Source organism: Ornithorhynchus anatinus, chromosome 9 (assembly GCF_004115215.2).
Source record: "Ornithorhynchus anatinus isolate Pmale09 chromosome 9, mOrnAna1.pri.v4, whole genome shotgun sequence".
Classification (NCBI taxonomy): domain Eukaryota; kingdom Metazoa; phylum Chordata; class Mammalia; order Monotremata; family Ornithorhynchidae; genus Ornithorhynchus; species Ornithorhynchus anatinus.
The window spans coordinates 41,000,051-41,015,556 of NC_041736.1; the positions used below are offsets into that span (position 1 = coordinate 41,000,051).

At 47.7% G+C, this 15,506-nt stretch overlaps 1 protein-coding gene across 6 annotated transcripts in view; it reads left to right on the plus strand.

Annotated features, from left to right (window-relative positions):
- OTOF (otoferlin) overlaps positions 1 to 15,506 on the plus strand; it is a 79,149-nt gene that overhangs the window by 11,935 nt on the left and 51,708 nt on the right. For all 6 annotated transcript variants that reach the window (XM_029071923.2, XM_039913187.1, XM_039913189.1 and 3 more), the window contains exons 3-5: positions 3,024 to 3,112; positions 7,942 to 8,041; positions 11,895 to 12,082. In XM_029071923.2, coding sequence (XP_028927756.1) covers positions 3,024 to 3,112; positions 7,942 to 8,041; positions 11,895 to 12,082 — 377 coding nt within the window. The remainder of the gene's footprint in view (positions 1 to 3,023; positions 3,113 to 7,941; positions 8,042 to 11,894; positions 12,083 to 15,506) is intronic.

Here is a 15,506-nt window from a genome sequence, read left to right on the forward strand (position 1 = left end):
AAACAATCCCTCTTAAAGTAAAGCAATATAACTACCATCTCTTGCCCCATCCTGTTTTCTGTTTCTCAATTTCAGTGAAAGACCAGAAAAGTTAGAACGAAGAAAAAGTTTTGGGTTTCCTATTCCCCGGATCCTTTCCCACTATGGCATATCAGCCATCTTTTCATGAAGTTTGTCTTATTTCCCCACAGCACAATAACATCATCATCATTAAGGAAATTACTGTACAGTCCTCCTGCTGGTAGCTCACTGAGCTAATCTGCAAAACCCTTCCTTCAGGCCTAGAAGCTGCCTGATGAGGTGCAGGCTCCCACAGAAGGGTACTTCCCAGACTTCCAGAATAGAATCGTCTAATTCCCCTTCTTAAATTTTCCCCCTTGCTTCAGAATCCATCTCGAGGACTTTCACCAGCTTGTTTCGTGTTAACTGTCTTCTTTTTCTCCACCATTAACCAGGCTAGAGTCACCTCAGGGATGTAGAACGTGACAAAGACTCTATTTGCCTTGAAGCAGGGGGCCCAGTGACTTAACCTTCATCTTCCTTGGTGGCAGAGGTGATGGAGTGGGGTAGGAAGGAACCCCCTGGAATGTGCCCCAACCTAACTGGATGGGGGGTTAAAATAAGTACTGGGGACAGGTGTGGGAGGTAGGACACACAAAATGCTGTTGAGAAGAAGCGTGGCCTAACGGAAAGAGCACAGGACTGTGAATCCAGGGACCTGGCCTCTCATCCGGGCTCTGCCTTTTGCCTGCAGTGTGGCCTCACTTCTCTACACCTCAGTTTTCCCCAAAGGCAATGTGCAAACACTGGCAGAGTACCTCCTGGGGGAAATCCCTGCCACAGTGAGACTCTTTAAAGAAGAGCCTGTGCCCCAGGGGGTTCAGTCGTCCTTTGGTTCCAAAAAGATGCTGTCGATGCGAAGTCTGCATCTGTGATTGTCTTTGGGAGAGAATCTCTTCCACATCTGCCCCTTGTGTCCATGAAAATATATTAGTGCACCTTTTCATCTCTTCTTCAGAACTCCCATCTCCCCCAGGAGGTTTTTCCCCTCTAGGCTGTAAGCTCATTGTGGGCAGGAAATATATCTTATAGTGTTGTCTTGTAATCTCCCAAGCGCTCAAGAAATACGATTGATCAATTTCTAATCCCTCCACTTTGCATCCCCCAGATGCCCCTTCAGCACTTCCGCCCTACCTAAACCTCAGAACCCCTGTGGCCCTTACGTAGACATATTGTCTATTTTATCACTTCCTCTTCTCTGTAATTTATTTTCATGTCTGTCTTCCTGTTGACATTGTAGAGCCCTTGAAGGCAAGAAAGGGTTAGTCTAATTCTATCGTACTCTCTTAGTCACTTAGTACAGTGCTCTGCACACAGTAAGTGCTCAAATGCTGTTGATTGATTGGGTGAGCTTTTCTCAGGCACCAATAGTTAAGAGGGGAAAGGTGTGTTGTACCACCAGCAGTACAATGGGCTTGAGTTGTTTTTACATTAGGGGTGATGGCTGGCACTGAAACATCCACACTCTCTTGGGCGGTCTCCCCGTGCTCAGCGGCAAGCATTGAAAGACAGCTAGCAAGGAGAAAGGGTGCAGAGTGCTGTCTGAAGACCCCAAACAGAATATCTTTAAGGCCTCAACAGTAGGAAACAACACTGTGCTATCCACCATTTTGGTAATAATAATGTTGGTATTTGTTAAGCGCTTACTATGTGCAGAGCACTGTTCTAAGCGCTGGGGTAAACACAGGGGAATCAGGTTGTCCCACGTGGGGCTCACAGTCTTAATCCCCATTTTACAGATGAGGGAACTGAGGCCCAGAGAAGTTAAGTGACTTGCCCACAGTCACACAGCTGACAAGTGGCAGAGCTGGGATTTGAACTCATGAGCCCTGACTCCAAAGCCCGTGCTCTTTCCACTGCGCCACGCTGCTTCTCAGGTTGTAATAGTGGAGAGTTCTTTTCCATTTTCTTATGAAATTCTCTTGTGTTTATGGCTCATTTCCCCTAACGCCCACTGCCAAGGAATGGACAGGTGATCTAATGCACCACTGCCTGTGAATTTTCAGAACATGCTTGATCCAGCATAATAAGTGTTTGTTTTATCTAAAGTCTATCTTGCGGAAATAGAGATCTTTCCAGAGTAGCCTCAAACATGCAGACCGATGCATTCTAAAGACATTTTGTTAGTGAAAATCAGCATCTGTGAATGGTTTCAAATTTGAGTGCATGTTCCATCCCCCTCCACCAAACTCCACCTTTTGATGGAGTTATGGCATGCTTTTTGGATGCCAAAGTGTCCCTTTTAAAGATTCTATGTTGCTGAAATACTGAAAAGAAAAATAATCTCCTAGAAAATATGGTCACCCAATTGAAGGCACTTTGCTTTTACTGCTGGTAATTTCCCATCCCATCCACTCTTTGCGTGCTGTGAGAGACCTTTTTAATATCTTCCCCCCCTCATAGACTACAAACTTCTTGTGGGCAGGGCTCGTGTCTGCCAACTCTGTTGTACTGTACTTTCCCGAGCACTTAGTTCACTATTCTGCACACAGTAAGAACTCAATAAATACCACTGATTGCGAGGCAGCTCAGCCTAGTGGAAAGAGCATGGGCCTGGAAGTCAGAGGACCTGAGTTCTAATGCTGGCTCTCCACTTGCCAGTTATGTGAGACCTTGAGCAAGTCAATTAACTTCTTTGTGCCTCAGTTTCCTCCTCTGTAAAATAGGGATTCAATACCCGTTCTCCTTTCCCCTAGGCTGTGAGTCCATGTGAGACAGGGACTATATCCAACCCAATATGCTCCTCTCCACCCCAGCATTTAGTACAGTGCCTGCACATAGTAAGTGCTTAAGAAATACCACAATTATTATTATGGGAGGACAAGGCATCAAAAACCTATAGTGCAGGAAAAGCCCTGGGACAGAGGGCCTAAAAACATACCCCAAGACTTAGTCTCTACCCCAAAAGACCTCATCCTGCCATTCTTACCGCAGATCATCCTAACTCCTCCTGTCTCCTCCAGACCTTCCGGTGGCCGGTCGCCAGCAACATTGATGGCGATGAGATGCTGGAGATACAGATATTCAACTACAGCAAAGTCTTCAGCAACAAGTAAGTATGGATACAGGGGAATTGGGGATTGGAGCCATGGCAGCAGCAGGCACAGCTCAGGGGGCACAAGTTTTATTAAAAAATGCCATTTGTTAAGCACTTACTATGTGTCAGACATTGTACAAAGTCCTGGGGTAGGTACAAGCTAATCAGGTTGGACACAGTTTGGGTCCCACATAAGGCTGACAGTCTTAAACCCCATTTTACAGATAAGGTAACTGAGGCGTGTATCTTAGAAGTACATAAGATAGAAGAACGTATCTTTAAATTGTATGTTATACATTATATTAATGCCTGTTTCCCCTCTAGACTGTAAGCTTGTTGTAGGCAGGAAATGTCTGCCACCTGAATTGTATTCTACTCCCTCAAGTACTTAGTACGGTGCTCTGCACAGACAGTAAGCACTCAAATACTGATGATGATGATCAAAGGCAACTTGCTCAAGGTCTTACAACAGACAGGTGGCAGAGCCAGGATTAGAACCCAGGTCTTCTGACCCCCAGGCCCGTACTCTTTCCATTCGGCCATGCTGTTTCTCACTATGGGGTGTTCACTTAACCTGGGGCCCCTGGGCATCAGCGTCTTGAGCCACTGAGTTCTTGAGCCATTGAGTTTATCCAGCCCTGTCTACAGCGTGGCTTAGTGGAAAGAGCCTGGGCTTCGGAGTCAGAGGTCATGGGTTCGACTCCCGGCTTTGCCACTTGTCAGCTGTGTGACTGTGGGCAAGTCACTTAACTTCTCTGTGCCTCAGTTACCTCATCTGTAAAATGGGGATTAACTGTGAGCCTCACGTGGGACAACCTGATTACCCTGTATCTACCCCAGCGCTTAGAACAGTGCTCGGCACATAGTAAGCGCTTAACAAATACCAACATTATTACATTATTATTATTACAGGTAGTCCAAGGGAACTGGAGGATTGGGGGTGATTACAGGGACTGGAGGGGGAGGGAGCAAGTCCTGAGTGGAAGTAATTAGACATGATGACAAAGGAGGAGAAAAGTTTGAGTTGAGAGGAAAGGGAATAAGCAGAAATAACTCGAGGCAGGAGGACTTCATGAAGGAGATGAAATCTGAGGAAGGTTTGGGTAAGAGCAGAGGTGCAAGTTGAACTGGTCTGGTCTAGAGTTCACTGGAAGCCAAAAATCTGCCAAGCTACATTAGGTTCTCTAATAACACCATCTTAGCTACATTGGGTGCCCTACTAACCCCATCTTCTCTGGGCCTAGCGAGGGAAGAGGGTGAAGTTAGAGAGACCAAAGAGGAGGGGAGCTTAAAGAGTCGTTGGGGGGTGTCTCCTATAGCGCCCTCTTCAGATTTGGAACAAAAAGCTGGCAGTGTGTCATGCCACCTCTGAGATGCAGAGGGTGGAAAGGGTTGAGGAGGTGATGGGCAACCTGGGGATGTAGCTTGCTGCCTTACTCCCACTAATGGGGGAGACTCTGCCTGGAACAGGATAGGAGAGGTTTGTCAGACCCCTAGACAACTCCTGATTGTTTAGTTCCTCTCCAAAGAGGACAGAGGGAAAATATGGCAGAATGAGACTGACCTTGAAACCTGAATAGGGGAACTGAGGCATAGATCAACTCTCCTACAGCCACATCAGGGAGCTGAAATCAGAGTTAATAATAATAATAATGTTGGTATTTGTTAAGCGCTTACTATGTGCAGAGCACTGTTCTAAGCGCTGGGGTAAACACAGGGGAATCAGGTTGTCCCACGTGGGGCTCACAGTCTTAATCCCCATTTTACAGATGAGGGAACTGAGGCCCAGAGAAGTTAAGTGACTTGCCCACAGTCACACAGCTGACAAGTGGCAGAGCTGGGATTCGAACTCATGAGCCGTGACTCCAAAGCCCGTGCTCTTTCCACTGCGCCACGCTTTGGAAGTGAGACCCAAGAGACAGGGCCCGCAGTCACATGCTTATCCTATCTCATGCTCAAAGGGAATAAAGTAGAAGGGAGGGGAATGGAGAGACCAGGTCCCACGGGTGCCAGTGGGTCCGGAGGCTTATCTCCAACTCCAGTAGTTCTGCACATTGCCGTCCCTGACGACTCAGAATTCCCACTGCCTCTGAGTGCCCGCTCCTGAACCAGGCAGGAGTCCCAGGGAGAATGCCCAAGGCACAAAGTGGTCCAGCCACAGCCATTCAATATCAACTCCTGGAGGAAGCAACCTGAATTATTGAAGCCTCCATGGGGCTGGGTTGCAACCTCATTGTGGTGGGTCTTTTTTCCAGCCTGTTTGCCTTAGGCATCGCTCTCCACCCATCTAATAATCTAGGAACCTAATCCCATCTGGGCATCTTGCCCTTTGTCAGTGACTTTTTTAGGTAGGCACTTCCCAGGCCCCTCTCCTGAGAGACTGAAAAAGGCAAGGGGCTTTGGGGAATGAGGCCAGGAGAGATGATACTAAATTAGCAGAGTTGTGAGAAGAGAGTGGAAGGCAACGTGGGGGTTAGCTGGGCTGCTTTGGGGCAGGAGAATCTGGTATGAGACAAGAGTTGAGTGACCCCAGCTTCTGTCAATCAATCAATCATGTTTATTGAGCACTTACAGATCAGTCAGTCATATTTATTGAGCACTTACTATGTGCAGAGTACTGTACTAAGCCCTTGGAAAATACAATTCAGCAATAGAGACAATCCCTGCCCACTCTGGGCTTACAGTCTATATCATGGAACTAAAGCACTTGGGAGATTACAATATAACAGAGTTGTTCGGCAGGTTCCCTACCCACAAGGAGCTTACAGTGTAGAGGGCAGCAACTGTGCCAGCCCCAAGTCAGAACTTCAGTTGGGGGAGCCCAGTGAAGAGCCCTGCATGGGCCAGAAATCTGAGTCCCAGCTCCAGATCACAGCATCTGATCTCTGAAATGCCCAGCGGCTGAACTGAGGTGGGCCTGGCTTCACTTCTTAACAGGTGATGCCTCAGCCTCTGTGGGAAGGCCGTTATGCCTGAGGGTAGGGGGTCTCTGAATCTGGCCTGAGCCCATTTGGGTCCAATTCTGAGCTGGCCCAACCCAGCTCTCTTAGGGCCTGAGGGGACATCGGGCAAGGTCTGGACCTGCAAGATTGGTCCAGCTGGGCCCGGTGGCTCTTTGGAGAGCCTCAGCCCAAAAGGAGAGGCCAAAAAGGGTGAAAGGCCTATCTAGATCTGTCCCTCAAGTGGATTGCTGAGGCAAATTTTTTTTTCCAACCCTGTCTCCTTTTTTGGAGACAGGTTTCCATAATTCAAAATTGGAAGATTATAGTTCATGGGTGCTATAGTACAATGGGGCAACATAGTTTCTGCCCTCACAGAAATGATTATTTTCAAGATGGGGAAGCAAGGTAAGTATCCAGTTAGACTGTGAGCCCATCATTGGGCAGGGATTGTCTCTATCTGTTGCCGAATTGTACATTCCAAGCGCTTAGTACAGTGCTCTGCACATAGTAAGCGCTCAATAAATACTATTGAATGAATTTACCATCAAGATCACTCTACTGGTATTTTGATGGTGAAGCCAAATCCTATTCTGAGCATGTGCAGGGCAACATTCCACACTGCCCCCTGGTGCTGCCCTGTTCTCAACCTCACAGACCCTCTCCTTTAAACGAGGGACATTTTATTACAGTGAAATGGGCGTCAGAAAAAAAAAAGAGTTCTTCTCAAAGTGGGCTTTTAGAAATAATGTTGAATAGAAGTCGACCACAGTTTATGCTAGCCTATAGTAACAGTGTGGCCTAGGGCAAAGAGCATGGGCCTGGGAGTGAGGACCAGAGCTCTAATCCCAGCTCTGCCACTTGCCTGCTGTGTGACCCTAGGAAAGTCACCTAACTCCCCGTGCTTCTGTTTCCTTAACTGCGAGATGGAGATAAAAATCCTGTTCTCCCTCCCGCTTAGACTGTGATCCCGTTATGGGGCAGGGGCTCTGCCTAACCTGATTATCTTGTTTCTACCCCGGCTCTGAGTGCGGTGTTCATTTTGAATATTAATCACTTCTATTCTGAAGCAGCATTTACAACTCCCAGCTAGTTCCCACCCCACATGCTACCCAGGACTTGAGGGCACTTTTGAGGTCATTATGACGGGGTGTTTTTACCCTTAGAGTGGGTCCTTATGGGTGTTTCCTGATGGACCCGGCCAGCCGTTTCCCAAAGGTGCTGGTGATTCCGCACTGCTCCCCTCTTTTCCTTCCACTGGCCTCCACGATCTCTGGAGAATGTTGGGGATTGCCCAGGGAGACAGCAGAATAGGGCTGTGGGTGTGGAAAAGCCCAGAATACAGTCTGTGGATCAGATAGCCGTACGGACTTAAGCGGCAGGAATAGTAGAACATTACTCCGGAAACATTGGTCCTCTCTGGTGCAATAAAGATTGCTAACCTTAAGTGCCACTCCTGCACATCCTGAAAAGAATAATTTTCTATAGAAAAAAAATCCTTTTAAGAAATACACCCATTTCATGCAGCTGCCACAATTGTTTAAAGAGATCAGATTCTGGGAGTTCAGAGTTGGGGGAAGAATGGGGAGGAGGAGACTGAAAAGGCAAGAAAGAGTAGGATGATGCACAGAGGAGACAGTAAAAGAGAGGATGGCAGATGCAGAGAAAGGTGGGAACATCTACCTTTCCTAGCTTCCTACCAGGGGACATCCACCATGCTCGACTCTCCTGCCTTTCCTCCTTGGTGGCAGTTGAGTTTCTGTACGATATAGTTAATAAATCCTAAAGTACATCAGAGCCACCGTCCCCAACAAGGCCAAAGCATCTGGCTGGCTCTCTTCCAGCCTCATCACAACCTGAAGTAACCTCCTGTCACATCTGGCTCAAACTTCTTGCTCTTTCCAGGATCATCGGGACTTTCTGTATGGTGCTGCAGAAGGTGGTGGAAGAGGGCCACTTGGAGGTGACTGACACTCTGATTGATGAGAACAACTCCACCATTAAGGTAGGCCCTTGCCTGTTGATCTCCAGCATTACTTTTGCAACCAAGAAAACAAGCATGTGGGCCTTCTTCCTCCTTCCACCCCTTGTCACCAACTCACCATCTCGCCATAAGGTTGCTGCCAGATTTAGATCCCTCTCCGTCCTCCCCTTTGACACTAGGCCTGGAGGAAGGAGCAGCGAATTTACTTCTGTTGTTCTGGTGAGGAAACTGAGGACTGGATAAAGGGAAGAACTTAAACGAGACCTCATGAGAAGTCAATGGCAAAATCCAAAAGAGAACCCTGAAGGCCCAGCTCAAGTTATTGGAATCCAGGGACCAGCCCGGGGCTTGGAGCAGTATTCCTTATTAAAAGGAAAGGATGGCACATTTCCCAGGGTGCAGTCAGTTGACCTCAGAGCTTTCTAGAGTTGATATGGCTAGAAAAGGGGAGAGTGCAGCAGCATCCCCTTCAAGGTGCTGGCTCTGTACTTTGTCTTCTCTGTGATATTAATGATAATATGAACCTTGGCTCAGGAGAGACCCTGTGCAGAAATCCAGTCAGACAGGCTTCTCAGCTGCTTACAGAAGAGACAAGAGAAACAAAAAGTAGTTTTCCTGGGAGGGATATTAGCAGGGTCAGACAAAGAGCCTCACAAGGCCTGGTTGGTGGCCAGGAACCTCGTTTGGAGGAAGATGGGCTTGGGGTTGGCGGAAGAAGGAAGTCTCCCTCCTCCAGTTGCTTTATACACCCTGAAGGAGGTCTCCTTGTGGCTTGGTGAAGTTCTCATCTGGCTCAGAAAAAAGGAAAAGAGGCACAGAAGGAGGCAGAGGGTGACAAAAAGCAAAAAAGAGAAGAAGGTTTAGAGTGAAGAGATGGGAAAGCCAGGAGATTTGGGGACAGGAATCTAGAGAGAAAAGCCAATTCCCTTCAAGATTATACCTTTCTTTCCCCCGCCCCTCCAGCCAGAGACAAACCCAGCCTGGGCATGAATGGCTGGAAGAACAGGAGGCTTCATTATTGGTTTAAGTTACTGTGGTTCTCTGCCTGTAGCTGAGAGCCCCCTGCTGAATATAAAGGGGGAAATAGAGAGAAGAGCAGAGTTTCCCCAAAGGCATCAGAGGAAGAGACTGAGGATGGCTAGGAAACATCTCAGCCCTTCTGTTCGGGCCTGGAATTGCCCCTTGAATCCTGGTTAGGGACACTGAAGGTCAGAGAGGGGATTCTCTCAGGCAGTCAATCAGTGGTATTTATTGAGTGCTTACTGATTCAGAGCTCTATACTAAAGCGCTCGGGAGAGTACAGTACAGCAGAATTGCTAGACAATTTCCCACCCACAGGATGCTTTCGGTCTATGGGGGAGGCAGATATTAAAATAAATAAATTATGGTTATCTACATAAATTCAGAGGGTGGGATGAATATCAAATACTTAAAGGGTACAGATCTAAGGACATGGATAATGCAGAAAGGGAGAGGGTGTAGTGGGCAAAAGGTGCTTAATCAGGGAAGGCCGCTTGGAGGAGATATGATTTTAATAACGTGGCTCAGTGGAAAGAGCGTGGGCTTTGGAGTCAGAGGTCATGGGTTCAAATCCCGGATCTGCCACTTGTCAGCTGTGTGACTATGGGCAAGTCACTTCACTTCTCTGTGCCTCAGTTACCTCATCTGTAAAATGGGGATTAAGACTGTGAGCCCCACGTGGGACATCCTGATTCCCCTGTGTCTACCCCAGCGCTTAGAACAGTGCTCGGCACATAGTAAGCGCTTAACAAATACCAACGTTTAATAAGCCTATGAAGGTGGGGAGAGTGGTGCTCTGATGTATATGCAGGGGGAGGGAATTCCTGGTTAGAGGGAGGATGTGAAGAAGGGGTTGGTGGGGAGATGGATGAGGCACAGTGAGCAAACTGAAGCTAAAGGAGCAAATTTTGGTCTGGCTTGTAGCAGGAAATCAGCCAGGGAAGATTAGAAGAGGACAAGCTGATTGAGTGCTTTAAAGTCAACGGTAAGAAGTTTCTGTTTGCAGAGGTGAATGGGCACCCACTGCAGGTTCTCGAGGACTGGGGAGACATGGACTGAAGAGTTTCTGGGTTTTTTTGTTTTTTTAGAAAAATCTTCTGGGAAGCAGAGTGAAGTAAGAACTGGAGTTGGGAGAGACAGGAGGCGAGGAGGCTGGTGCAGTAGTCAAGGAGGGATAAGTGCTTGTATCAGCATAGTAGCGGTTTAGATGGCGATGAAAGGGTGGATTTTAGTGATGCTGAGAAGGTAGAACTGACAGGATTTAGTGACAGATTGAGTATGTGGGTTGAATTAGAGAGATGAGTTAAAGATAGTGCCACGGTTATGGGCCTATGAGATGATAATAATAATGGTAATTGTTAAGTGCTTACTACGTACCAAGCACCGTTCTAAGCACTAGGATAGGTACCAGTTTATCAGGTTGGACACAGTCCCTGACCCACATGGGACTTATGCTCTTAATCCCCATTTTGCAGATGAGGTAACTGAAGACCAGAGAAGTTAAGTGGTTTGCCAAGGTCACAGAGTAGACAAGATTGGGAGATGTTGTCTATAGTGATGAGAAAAGCAGGAAACATAAGCCAGATTTGAAGCCCATGGCTCCTAAATCAGGACTCCAACCCAGAATTTCACCCTCCCCTGGAATAGGACTCCAAATCGGACAGGCAAACAGATTCTGGAAATGTTTTACCAGGCAAGGAGGAGAGAATGCCGATCCAGTGATTTTACTCCCAGTTTACCTCCTAGGTGGAGAGAGGGCTAGTGGGGGGAAAAAACTGGAGAATTGAATTATTTGGCAAGTTGGCCCAGGACACTTGAGCTGAATGTTTGGGATGACTCTGATGTTTGGCACCGAGGTTAGATAACTCTAAAGATACCTTGAGGTAATCGAGGGGAGCCAAACCAAGCCCAGAGAATAATCTGATGGAATAAAATGGAGAACACTCTCTGCCTCTTCACCTGTTTGCCCACTTCACCAGCCCTAGGCAGGGCCTCAGTAAAGCTGAACTGACAGCACTAGTTTCCTCTCTTCCCCAACTCCATTCTTACCTCTGCCACCATTTGGGGTAAAAATAAAATAAAATAATAAATAAATGGTGGTATCTGTTAAGCACTTACTATGTGCAAAGCACTGTTCTAAGCGCTGGGGCATACAAGGTGATCAAGTTGTCCCACGTGGGGCTCACAGTTTTAATCCCCATTTTACAGATGAGGTAACTGAGGCACAGAGAAGTTAAGTGACTTGGCCAAAGTCACACAGCTGGCAAGTGGAGCTGGGATTATGGAGCTGGGATAATTAGAACCCATGACCTCTGACTCCCAAGCCCGGGCCCTTTCCAGTGAGCCACACTGCTTCTCTAAATAGCTCTGGCCATCCTAGGGGATCAGGGTGTATTACATTGAGGTTGATGGGTTCCTTCTTTGAGGAAGGAGAAAATGTTGGCTTGGGGCAGTATCCTAGACTTTCACTACAGGCAAGCCTATTCTATGGGGCTCCAGAGCCTGAGAAAAGTTGGTTGGGTAGGCAGATTGAGTTGACCCATGGAGTCTGAATACCGTAAGGTCAGGGTGAGGTAAAGCACAAGGAAGGAAAGAAAGGGAGTTGGGGGAAGAGGGAGGGAGTTGTGATGAGTAGAAGTACATTCCAGAGCAGCAGTCCTATCCTTAAACCCCTTCTCCCTTCAGGGACTGAGGCATTGGAGGCATTGGTTCTAAGGCTTATTTGGCTCTGCTCACTGGGAGGGTTGGGGCAGAGACCCCAGTGCCTGGGGCCAGCAGGGCTGCCCTGGCTATCCGAACCTTCACCAGGATTCTTTCAGGGTGTTTATCATCTCTCCCGCTTCTCTCCTTCCAGACCAGTATTTGCGTGGAGATCTGGTACCAGGCAGCAGACGGCACCGTGGGCTCCTGGAGTGATGGGGAATTCCTAGGGGATGGGACCTCCCAGGGAGAAGGAAAAGACGGCTTGGCCCTGGAGACGGACGGCTTACTTCAAGGATCCCACCACAGCTCTCGCCAACGTGGGGAAAGGAGCTTCCGGAGGTAACGAGCCGGTGGCTTCCCAGAGAGCCGCCCAGCCCGGGCATTGCGCCTCTGGGGATCTGGTTGCCGAAACTGAACCCAGAAGTGGGCATCTCTGTTGGGAGGATGGAAAGAGAGAGAACCGGGGAGGGCAAAGTATTCATACTCTTAGTGGTTCTGGGAAGTAAGCTAGGGAAGTTGGGGCAGGAAGGTGGAGGCCAAGAACTAGAGGCCTCTGGGGATCTGGTTACCCAGATTGAACCCAGAAGTGGGCATCTTTTTTGGGAGGTTGGAAATATGGAAGAGTGGAGAATAGGGAGGCTCTGCTACCGCCACCCCCACCCCCCCTCCGAGCCTTCCCTAGTCATGTGGGGATCATAACTATTCCCAGAAGAGAGAAGGAACCTGGGATCAACTGAGAGCCAGAGAACATCCCACTGCCATTTCTCACTGGCGGGTTGGGGGACCTACCCTAATTGCTGCACCTTCATTCGGTTCTTAATGCAACATGTCTGAGAGTAGCTGATTGAAATGCCCAGGAAATACCAGGCCCATGAAGGGCTCTCCATTTCTTCCGAGTTGATCGTGTGGTGTGGACCGGAAGCCAGCTGAGATCCAGAGAGGTCCCTCCCCACGGTCTTGGGAAGCCCAGTTCAGAAGGTGGAGGGGGAACCGAGCTGCTTGACCAAGATTACAGGGTGCTGCTCTGGGATGTGGCTTGTTGTGGCAGTGATTGACAACCCAAGTGCTGGAAGCCTCCAAGGATGGTGTTTTGGCACCCTTCACCTCCAGTGAGATGGGGCCAATCCAGGGAGAAACCCAGATAGTGAAGAGGAGATAGAGGGTTTGTGTGGAGGATTAAAGGGGCTTCAGAGGAGACCAAGGGGACAGAGGACATTGTCTCGCAGCTGGGGGATGTAACTGGGAGACTATGGGAAGTGAGCCCAAGATACACGCAACTCAGGGACTGGATGGCATATGGCATTCAGCTGGGCAGAACTCCCCTTGGTTAAGGGTTTATTGCTTGAGCTTGCTAACCTCTTCCCAGCATCTGAGTTTAGGGATAATTGTAGACACCCAGATCAAATATAAGGTTCTGGGCCCAGTGGCCCCTGGCCCACAGGGATCACTTTTTGAGGAAAAGGAAGTCCTCATTGGTCACTCTTTTTTGAGACCTTCCCACATTGGACCCCAGGGCCCCAGTTTGGGATGGAGTTACCTGGGTCCCTCCCTAGGTCTCCTGAGCCTGAAGATGACTTTCGGTTGGCCCCGGCTCCTGCTAATGGATGGAGAACTGCCATGGGCTCCGATCAGGACCAAAATGACTTTTTGACAGAAGACTGTAAATAGTTCAATTTTGGGTTCAGTAATTCAAAAGGTACTTGGAGAAACAGTGAATTGATTGGTCGTCTTGAAGCCATATAATAATGTTGGTATTTGTTAAGCGCTTACTATGTGCCGAGCACTGTTCTAAGCGCTGGGGTAGACACAGGGGAATCAGATTGTCCCACGTGGGGCTCACAGTCTTCATCCCCATTTTACAGATGAGGGAACTGAGGCACCGAGAAGTTAAGTGACTTGCCCAAAGTCACACATATCAGTAGATATCTTAGGTGGCCATTAGAATTCTAGTTTAATTTGAAAACTGAGTAGCATATTAAAAAAATTGGTTTTCAAATACCAAACTAGAATAACATTTGAAGTTCTGACTCCAGATTGAAGGCCCAAATCTTGGGCTGAGGACCTCTATTAAACTATTCAGGAGAATCAGAAAAGCAAGGACTATGAAGCTTTTATTATCAGCTGCCTTATCCAGCAGCTGATTAGAAGGCTCATTGGTCTGTAGTCTTGATTTAGAGCAGCTGATGCCTCTATAGGATGCCAAATTCCCATTAGCTTCCCTGAATGGTAGAAAATGGCTGCTTTTTCCAACATTAGTCTGTAAAGACAGCAGAGGACTGTGGCAGAGCCCTCCCTAGAGGCCTTCTGTAACTGCCAGGTTTTTCGTCTCTAATGTGAACCTAAGCCGCAGAGAGCAAAAAGAGAAGGATCCCGGAGAGACTAATAATCAAGGGTATTTATTGAGCACTATGTGCAGAACACTGTACTAAGCAGATTTAGTGGTCATGTTTCCTGCCCACAGCCTAGTCACCTGTCTCAGGTGAACGCATCTGTGTCTGCCAACTCTGATATATTGTGCTTTCCCAAATACTTAGTACAGTGGTCTGCACACAGTAAGAGCTCAATAAATATGATTAAGTGTGTATGTCCACCTAGAGAACAGAGAGTTAGTCTTGGAGAGGAGAGGTTGTGAGATTTGGAGAGCCCATCTTGGAGCAGAGAGGGAAATGGAAGAAGGGGAGAGAGACGCTTTGGTTATTAGAACAAATGACATAGGGAAAGGCAGCAGGGAGGTCACAGGAGTCAAATTAAGGTTGATAGTTGCCTTGTGGGCAGGGATCGTGCCTACTAACTCTATCACATTGTACTCTCCCAAGAGCTTAGTAAAGTGCTCTACACACAGTATGTGCTCAATAATACTATTGATTGACTCCAGGATCCCCATGGTAACTTTTTCAGAAAAGCTGCTGGTTCCACCCAGGGAGCCACCCAGGACTTCCTGGTGTAGATGAGACAATGATCCCGAGGTTTAGATGCATTATTAACTGAGGGACCTTTTGGGACAGATGGAATTATGTGGAGGGACAAACTCCAACTGAACCAAAATGGTACCAGGCTACTGGCACAAAAAAAAATAGATGGCAGATTTTAGGCTCTGACATTCTTGTTTCATGAGATTGGAATTGTGGCCATCATGTATTTAGGGTGATCCAAGGACAGTACATGTATTAGAGCTCCAGCCAAGATCCATTTAGCGCTCCCTGAAGGCCCCAATAATCATGGCCAGACCAGAATCCCAAACAAGATAACGACCAAAGTTGGGATGTAATTCACACTAAGAAAAGGAGAGATTAAAAATAGAAATACCACAATGGAGGTTTAGCCTAAAATTTACCCAGATTAACTTCCCTAGCTTCCTTTTTGCCCCAGGTTGAGGTTAAGCAGAGATCAGTTACCACATGGAATTTTTATGGTATGATCTCAATCAGGAGCTGAACTCCCAAACACACATCCCAGGAAGCTCCAACTGAATTTCCTCTCCCAGTTCTCCCCAAGGGGAACTCATTCCCACCCCAAAAGTGTGGCACTGTAAAGGAGCTGGTACCTTCCAAAATGCCCCAGTAGTATCTTGGAAGTGTAAATGAAACCAGTCCCTAAGCACCATGGGGTCTGTAGTCCATGCTCACTTCCTTACAATTCTACCTGCCCTGTTTTGAAAGGATTTTAAGGCACCCTCTTCTAGCTGTGAGTTCTCTCTCTAACACTGAGCAATTCTTAAATATCAAAAACTTGGGGAAAACCAGGAAGTGCAGAAAAGTGCTAG